We start from the raw sequence: 9,899 nt of genomic DNA, 5'->3' as shown, positions 1-9,899 counted from the left end.
CTTATCAGGCAGTGGAATAGAACACTGAACATATCTATCACTTTTCTATCTGATCCAGTTGATAGCAACCGTAACACCTAAGGGTGAAGACAAAGGAAGGGAGCTCCTTTAAATTTACATAACCCCCCACCCTCCAATATCGCATGGGTCCAATCGCAATGACCCATAGAATAAAGTTTAAAAGCAAACTGGGTAACACTTTCTTGTGTTAGGCCTCATGCACACGGCCGTGCCCATAATCACGGTCTGCGAATACTGTCACGCCCGGACGCTGGCGGCCATGGACACCGCGGACAGCCACCCGCATTTTCGGCCCGTGCTCCTATATAAAGTATGGGAGTAATGTCCATAAAAAGCAAAAGATTAGACATGTCCTATCTTTTGCAGAGAATTTCTACGGCCCGGACACCTTCCCGCAAATATACGGGAAGGTGTCCGTCGTCAATAGAAATGAGTGGGTCCGTAATTGCGGAGCATAATTACGGTCTGCAATTACAGACGAAATCTACGATCGTGTGCATGGGGCCTTATTGATAAGCCTGAGGAACCAAGCAGAAGACAAGACCATCTTGAGAAACACTGGTCATATGGAGGTCAGGTGTCAAAATTGACTTGACGCTAATTAGAATAATAAAAAATATAACATATAATCAAAAAGAATAATCAGGAGAATTTTGTGGTTTCACCTTTCAAGAGTTTATAGATGCTTATAATACATTTCTACAGCATTATGATAAGCAACGGGTTATTCCTGTCATCACATATGGAAGTTACTAGGTTGGGAAGTTACTCAAATTAGTCGAATTAGCTAAAGCCAATGAGAACGGCGGAGAAGTGTTGTCTTTTACACGTTCCCAGAGGTGTTGGTGGCTGTTTTCCAACATATAATATATTTATAGCTCTGCACTGTATATATAATGCTCACTCCTCCATTTCTAATATCTATTGTGAGGTCTACTGCAACAGAATATTTTGCTTTGTGTCACGCTACCGGTAGGAAATTTTACTACAAGTGTTTTAGGTCAATGTTACGACATACATTTTACTTATTGTAAGATTTAAAGTTCTTTTTTATTAGTTCTTTTATGATAAATATCTGTAAGACAGATAGGTCTAAAAATACCAAAATATCATAAACTAGCACATCCCTGCCAGGTCTCATTCAACTGGGTCACCAATGCCACAGTCACACGTACAGGATGGGATGTCATCAATAAGACCTGGCAGGGGTGAACAGTGACGCCGACGCTGAAACGGAGGGGCCTTTTAGAAATGGGAGGAAATGTATATTTTTAATATTTCCAGTTTATAGACCGTTATTGTATTAACTTGGAAAACCTCTACATAGTGAAAATCTCTATATAATCAGCAATCATATCATAAAGAGTATAGAAAGATATGTACAAAAGATTATAATGAATAATTATCAATTCAGTAGAATTTAATTATGGCAAAATTGGGAATTGTAAGCTGCAAGATTTTATCTTTCTTGATCAAAGATATAAATTAATAAAAGTCAAAGAACAAAAATTATTATTATTATTATTATTATTATTATTATTATTATTATTATTATTATCTGATTAATAGATGTGAAGGTGACATTTGTTTTGTCATTCCGATATATTTGTTATTTTTTTTCACACTACCAAGTAGTTTCTTTTTAATTCATTTTCCTTTTACATTTTTCATTGTTTTTATTAACTATATCTTCTGTTTTCTGCTGGGAATTTGCGTCTATTGAACGTGCAATGTAATACAAGATGAGCAAAATGTTGAAAATCCGCCTAATCGTCATTATTGCCGACGGGTGAATTTTCCCTCGAGGACGAAATACTTTAATACAGATCCCTATTTCAGTTTCCATTGACTTAGGCCTTGTACAGAGTTGAGTCCCCACCGCCGTAGTCCATTCCATTGTGTGTTACTTTTTTTTCTCATATTCTACATGAATATGTTGGACAATATTTCTCTATGCCTCTATATGAAATCAGCAGCCTTTGGAGGCACAGTATGACCCCAAAGATTTCTATGGATGCCATAACACCGAATCCTGTAATTTGGAGCTTGTTAAAAGCCCTAATTCGACACGTGCATGAGGTCTTAAGTGAAGAAAATAAGAAATTCTCCAACCAGCAAAACAAATTTTGACAAATTCGCTCAACTTCAGGTTAAAATTTTGGGATAGCCTCGGAATTATTTCAGCATCAACCCTCATACTCACTTCTTACCAATCCTAAATTTTCTTTCTGATTTCTTAGAAATGGAGAACCACACATCTTTTAGAGAGTTCCGTATTTTAGCGTTTTTTACCAGGACAGACCTTCAATGGTCCTTTTTTGGTTTGGTTTTATTCCTCTACATAATAGGAATGATTATGAATCTCATCATAATTACCATCATTTATTCCTACAGCCATTTACATGCCCCCTTATATATATTTCTCTCCAATTTGTCCATTGTGGATATCTTTTTCACCAATGTTACCGTTCCGAAACTCTTGGACATGTTGCTATCTGGGAATAACACAGTGACGTCCACACAGTGCTTCACTCAGATGTATTTCTTCTACGTGGCACCAAGCACAGAAGATATGTTATTGCTGACCATGGCCTATGACCGATACGTAGCCATATGTCATCCCTTACACTATCACCGTATATTGAGTAGGAAGAAATGTTCTCTGTTCATGGCTGGAAGTTGGGTTATCGGGAGTCTCAATTCTTTATTACTGACAATTCCGGCATCGAAAATGTCATTTTGTAACTCGAATAAAATTGTGCAGTTCTTCTGCGAAGCCAAAGCATTAACTAAGATTGCCTGTGCCGGCACGGAGGCCTTTTATGCAGCAGTCTATATAGACATTGTGCTGGTTGGATTGGGCTCTTTCCTCTGTAGCTTGACGTCTTATGTCAAAATTATAAGGGTGATTTTGGGTATTAAATCCACAGAAGGAAGAAGAAAAGCCTTCTCAACCTGCTCATCCCACGTAGCAGTTATCACCATTTACTATGGCACCGCTACAGCCGTGTACCTGATGCCATCATCACAACATACTAGTTTTCTAGAGCAGGTTATCACTGTTATATTTGCCATTGTTACACCCATGGTAAACCCTTTAATATACAGTCTACGCAATAAAGAACTCAGGAAAGCAATGGAGACATTTTTTAGATGATATTGAGGTTTTTAGAGAAAATGTAGATGGAGTTTTAGGTGAAATAAATAGAATATTTCCAATATGGCTGCTCACTATGATGTATGTGGTGTTGCTTTTCATTATCATTGTACAGTTCAATTAACCCCTCGGCGCATCCACCACATACTGTATATATGGCTGTCGCCAAGGGGTTCCTGCATCTTGCTGTACATTTATGGCCCTGTGATGGTGCAGGCTCAGGAGTTGAGTCCACGCCATCGGAAGTGGGTGTCTGCTGTATAATACAGACCGGGCCGGCCTTAGGGGTGTGCGACATGTGCAAGTGCATAGGTCGCTGCAGCTTCTCAGCATGTAGGGGGCGCCACTGTGCAGGCCGTTTGAATTCTAGGAAGCAGAGACAGCAAGTGCAGAGCAGAGGAGGAAGCTCCGACCACAGCCCGTCCTGCAAGAAACCTGTGCAGCAAGGAGAGATGGTAAGTTCCTTTCTGTGAACATATTTCTGTGTGTATATGTTCCAGTATGTGCATGTCTACATATGTGTCTGTATATGTATATATGTCTCTGTGTATGTGTATATTTTTCTATGTGCGTGTCTGTATATATATATATATATATATATATATGTGTGTGTGTGTGTGTGTGTGTGTGTGTGTGTGTGTGTGTGTGTGTGTGTGGTTATCACTGTGTGTTTTTTGTGGTGTTACATATGACTACTGGTAACACTATAACATTATCTCTACTCAGAGAGTTATCACTGTGTGTTATCTGTGGTGTTACATAGGACTGCAGGTAAAATTACTACATTATATGTACTCAGATTTCTCACTGTGTGTTATCTGTGTTTACATAGGACTGCAGGTAACATCTACATTATCTGCACTATGTATATATGTGTGTGTATTTATGTATATATATATATATACATATATATGTGCGTATATATGTATACATGTCTTGTGTATATATGTATACATGTCTTGTGTGTGTATATGTATACATGCCGTGTGTGTGTGTGTATGTATACATGCCTCCTGTATGTGTATGTCTATATATATATATATATATATATATATTTACTTATAAGTGTGTGTGTATTAATGTACACATGCCTCCTGTGTGTGTATATGCGTGTGTATATGTATACATGCCTCGTGTGTGTGTGTGTGTGTGTGTGTGTGTGTGTGTGTATGTGTACATGCCTCATGTGTGTCTGTATATGTATACATGCCCCGTGTGTGTGTGTGTGTGTGTGTGTGTGTGCGTGCGTGCGTGCGTGTGTGTGTGTGTGTGTGTGTGTGTGTACATGCCTCATGTGTGTCTGTATATGTATACATGCCTCGTGTGAGTGTGTGTGTGTGTGTGTGTGTGTGTGTTTGTATACATGCCTTCTGTGTGTATGTCTATATGTATATTTGCCTGTGTGTGTGTGTGTGTGTGTGTGTGTGTGTGTGTGTGTGTGTGTGTGTGTGTGTGTGTATATATATATTTGCCTGTATGTCTAAATGTGTCTTTATGTACAGTATATTGGTGGTTAATTTTTGATTTGTGGAGGGCAGCAATAGAGAGTCCTGCACAGGGTGCCATCCAACTTAAGGCCGGCCCTGATTACAGATGACAGTCTACTGCAACGGCCATGATCAGAGATTACTCTGATCTTAGCTGTGTAACCCCTGAGAAGTATTGCAGTGTATTATATGAGCAATTAATCAATTGCATAATATAGTTCCCTGTTGGGGGGGGGGGTAAAAAAGTGTAAAAATATACAAAAAACAAAACTTTTTTTTCATTACAAATGAATTTTTAGTGTAAAAAGAAAAAGTACACGTAATTGGTATGGCTTTTTTTTTGTTTTAAAAAAAGAGAGTTTGAGGGTGGCTTCACACAGCACAATTTTTAAAGAGTTTTTTTGCAAGAGTCAATGTGTATTGCGTTTTTCCATGTTTTTTTTGGTGGTGTTTTTCGGAATTTATCATGTGAAAAAGTCACAAAAAACTGCTAGTAGTAAAAGACACTATTCGCAAAAAACCTGCATGTACAATCTTACCGAAAAAAAATGTTAGATACGTTTTTTGTCTAAAAAAAAATTCCACACAAAAATGTGAGTAAGGGCGGATTCACACGAACGTGAAATGCGTCCGTGCAGGCCGCGTGGTTTTCACGCGGCTCGCATGGACCAATAGAAGTCTATGGGGCAGTACAGACAGTCCGTGCTTTTTGCGCAGTTTGTCCGCTGCGTAAAAAGCACGACATGTTCAATATCTCGGTGTATTTCGCGCATCACGCACCCATTGAAGTCAATGGGTGCGTGAAAACCACGCAGGTCGCACGGAAGCACTTCCGTGCGAACTGCCTGTTTCGCGCAACAGCTGTCAAAAGGATGAATGTAAACAGAAAAGCACCACGTGCTTTTCTGTTTACAAACATCCAAATGGCGTGTCATAATGATGGCGGCTGCGCGAAAACCACGCAGCCGCTCATCATATGATGCTGCCGAACGGAGAAGGTAAGTGGATTTTGGACATGCAAAACGCAGCGTGTTTTGCGTGCGCAAAAACGCCACGTTCATCTGAATCAGGCCTAAAGGAAGCCTTTATTGTGAAAAAGTAGTAAAACATAAAAAAAACAATATAAATTTCGAATCGCAGTAATCGTACTGACTCGCAGTATAAAACGAAATGTCATTTATATTGCACGGTAAACGCTGTAAAAACAAAACCCCATAAATTGCTCGCAGCAGGTGTAGATTTTACTTTGTGGCGCACGGACAGCACAAGATGTGAAAAATTTATTTAGAGGCGTGTGCTTCCTAAAAAGTTTGTCACATCTTACTCCTGCGGGCTTCAGACTAAGGCCTTATTCACACGAACATGTTATAAGTCCGTGTGACGGCCGTTAAAACCACGGCCATCACACAGACCTATGTAATTCATTGGGGCCCTTCACATGGCCGTTGTTTTAACGGAGCGTATGAAGGGTCGGTGAGAAAATAGGACATGTCCGATTTTTTTGCGCTTCACACATCCCTCCATAGACTCTAGTCTATGGAGCATGCGTGATAACACATCCCGCAGGGAAAAGCACGGATGCACCATGGACTGCCGTTTTTCACGTCTGAGATGCGCAACGCTCGTGTGAATCTAGCCTTAGAATGGCGTCTTAGTAAATCTTCCTCGGGTCGTTTTGAGCGGAGCGGATGAGGTTCAGTGCGGTGCTTGTTTTTTTATATTTTCTTTGGGAGTAAACACTTCTGTATAAGGTGTTCATATAACAGATAAAATAAAAACTAACAAAACATTTTAATTACAAATCCCAGAATGTGATTTTTACAAGAGCTATATTTTTGGAAGGGCAATTATACATTAAAGTGTCTTAAAGTGATTGCAAAAAGGGTCTGCATTCAAAAACAGCACCACTCTTATCTATAGGCTGTGTCTGGTATTGCAGCTCAGCCCAATTCATTCAACTAGTAGACACGGCCCATGGACAAAAGAGGTGCTGTTTATAGGGGAAAAAAATAGACCCTTTTTCTAATCTTGGACAACCCCTTTAAATACTCTACCGGGCCATAAATGTGTAACACAAATCAACATCTATATGTGTGTGGTGGATGTCTCATTCAAAAACTATGAGAATTAATATGGAATTGGTTGACCATTAGCAGCTATAATTATAAATCTCAAGGTGCCCTTAGTGAAGAATAAAATGGGGCCTCTTTTTGGTGATGGCACTACAACACAGTGCTAACCACCTGGGACTGAAGGACTTGCCCCATCTCCTTTCCATGGTCCTGGGTTAATATCCCTGTTTTTAGGACCTGCATCAAGGTATACAGTATATTACAGCTCTTTACATTCTCTTACCAAAATCACTAGCGGTACATGAGGCATTGGGTGCTGGCTCACTGGGCCACAATGTAGAGGACATTACTCTACGGGGTCATCAGTGATTGGACACTAAGATGTCGGGCCACTAGGGAGTAGATCCTATCTTACAGTGTTTTGTGACTGGGGATAGTTTTGCAAGTATGGTCACTAATATATTATGACATATAACAAGGAGTCCAACATAGCATAACGTTTGCCACTGAAATATATTTGATATGATAATTAGCGATGAGCAAAACTTGACTAGAAAATTAGATTGAACTTAAAGGGGTTCACCACTTTGGACAATGACTACTTGTTAAAATGGTCCCTTGACAATAAGCTGATCACAAAGTGTCCCCTTGCAGGGACCCCCTAGCGATCACCTGTAATCTGTGAGGAAACCTGGCAGTAAGTGTTTAGTTTCCCTGCAGCGCCACCACAGGGTAAATTTAGCATTACATAGTATCTATTAATATCGATGTGTAATACAGGTCAGGCCCTCCAGAGAGAGAGACGCTCTATGTAACCAGGGGTGAACAACTTCTCTTACTCACACACATCTACTCAGTGTTGCCTGGAGTAACTTGGGTCCATCAGGATATAATTATTAGGGCCCACTCTTCAGCAATATAGAAATAATGAGTCCACTCTTAATTGTGAAGTAAAATAAAGGCCAATATTACCACCATACAGTGACCATATAGTGGTAGATATTAGTTCTTGACAGGCGCTCCGCAGACCATATAAGTGAATAAAGTACAGTGAAAACCAGTGACTTGCAGGTGACGTCTTCTCAGATTGGAGTCGTTCACATTCCCTTTCATTCTTCATCTGGCCCAGACTGCAGGTACTAATAATGAACTCTGAGGCCCATAACCATTATTAAATAAAGACAGTCAGACATTTATTATTGGTAAAGTGGGGGTAGGCCACAGCTTTTATCAAAGTATGGTGAACCTCGTTCGTTAAATATTTATTGACATTAATATTTGTAAATATCACCTCGCATGCCGTGCCACCACAGCCGTGGTGGGCATTGCTTTGTTGGTTTGTCAGGTGACTTGTGTTAACCGAAAGGAACAAGGTTCTTCCAATACCGCAACAGAGACGGGCGTATCCCTACACCGAGCTCCAACCCCCCCTTAAAAGAATGAACGGAGCTCGCTTAATGGCATCCTGCAAACCTGACTAGAAAATATCCAAGCTGATGTCATCTAAATGTACACCGTCTTGTAGCATCAACTGCTTGTTATCTCCTTCTAGCTGGCGATGGCGTATCACCACACCTCCTTTTGATCTAACAAGCCTGGACACTCTCATATTGAGCAAACAACGCGTTCTTTCCAGTGATGCCTGGTTCCTAGTTCCATTCCATAAAACCTGTGGAACCACCTCTGACCACACAACTACAAGGTCAGAGAAAAAGGCCGCAAAGCGATTGAAATCGGGGCGAATAATTGATATTGATTCCGCCATTCTGGTAGAACATAAGTCGTTGCCGCCAGCATGGATAACTAAAACTGTGGGTGCTTGAGTGAATTTACTGACAGCAACGACCTCGGGTAAAACTTGTAACCACTTGAGACCTCTAACGCCTCTCCATGAGACATCTGCTTATGTAAATCCCAAGTTCAGCCCGTCCGGGCGATAAGAGGCCCTTTGGGCTGCCCAATAAATATACAAGTGCCCAATCAACCATACAGCGGGTCTCCAAACGACTGTAAAGTAGAAGAGAATGAAAATCAACATCCTAGTGTAAAAGGGGTGCGTGGTAATAGCGGGGTTCACTTACTCGTGTCACCCACTATTACTACCTCCTTTATGATCAAGGTCACTAGGGTTATGCCTAGTTCCCCAACCTTTCTCCTGTATTAACGTTAGTCTACTTGCTTTGCTACTCAGCAAGGGAAAATTATTGTAAGTAAATAAAGGTAATATTTATTAATACAACAGTAATCACACTCAGATATAACACGCACCAAACACAGTAAATAATCACAGTATATCAGTGTATCCCAATACACATAACAACTTAATATGTATTGAATACACTGACACTACACATTATAAACAAGATATCACAATCCTAATCTATACCACCACCCATTTACCTAAACATATATATATATACGTGGCGTTACAATACATACACATAAGTTACTTGTAATTCTCACTTGCTCACTATTTCTGTCCCACTCCCTCCTAATTAACTGTCCCTGTACACTAAGGGTTAACAAGAGAGGTGGAGGATAAAGTGTTACCAGTGGAGTCAGGTAAAGGGTTAACAATGGGAACGTGCAGGCAGGTGGGAAAGGGTTAACTCAGGAGAAATGCAGGTAATGTTTCAGGTGGGAAAGGGTTAACTCAGGGGGAGCAAGGGTTAACACAGGGGCTCAGGGTCAGCAAGGGTTAACACAGGGACAGACACTATGATACTTAGCGTTGGTGGAGCAGGAGCCCTATAATTATTAGGGGACACTTCCCTTTACAGTTAGTAAATGGGGGCGAATATAACGTCTAAAACAATCGGATTTCCATCTACCCAACCTTTTAACATCGCTCTCGAACATGCCTGCCGCATTCGCCATAGTCGCTGCGCCAATGCTAAAAGAATGTGTACCAAAATCTGACGACGGGACTCTGACAGCCTGCAAGCATTTTTTGAGCACTGATGTGAATTGATATTTTGATAAAGGGGATCCTTCGATATGTAACAAAAAACATGGGCCCGGGGGACGAATTGAAATATAATATTTGATAATCGAACCCGGGCAGAAAAACACGTCCAACTTAAAAATGGACAACCAAGCACCATCACCATAAATATCCATCTTAGACCGAAGTATACACACTCTGATAGAGTCTTCAAAAAC

General features: G+C 40.4%; 1 protein-coding gene across 1 annotated transcript; it reads left to right on the top strand.

The window, feature by feature from the left end:
• The first annotated feature begins 2,263 nt into the window (after positions 1 to 2,263).
• Positions 2,264 to 8,560, top strand: LOC142656675 (olfactory receptor-like protein OLF4). The gene is made up of 3 exons (XM_075831601.1): positions 2,264 to 3,164; positions 4,955 to 4,991; positions 8,290 to 8,560. Exons 1-3 carry the CDS (start codon positions 2,264 to 2,266, stop codon positions 8,558 to 8,560), a joined length of 1,209 nt encoding a protein of 402 aa, XP_075687716.1.
• Positions 8,561 to 9,899: the final 1,339 nt, after the last annotated feature.

This window comes from Rhinoderma darwinii, chromosome 6 (genome assembly GCF_050947455.1).
Source record: "Rhinoderma darwinii isolate aRhiDar2 chromosome 6, aRhiDar2.hap1, whole genome shotgun sequence".
Classification (NCBI taxonomy): domain Eukaryota; kingdom Metazoa; phylum Chordata; class Amphibia; order Anura; family Rhinodermatidae; genus Rhinoderma; species Rhinoderma darwinii.
The sequence above is the reverse complement of the archived record's forward strand: the minus strand, read 5'-3'. Positions and strand labels throughout refer to the sequence as shown.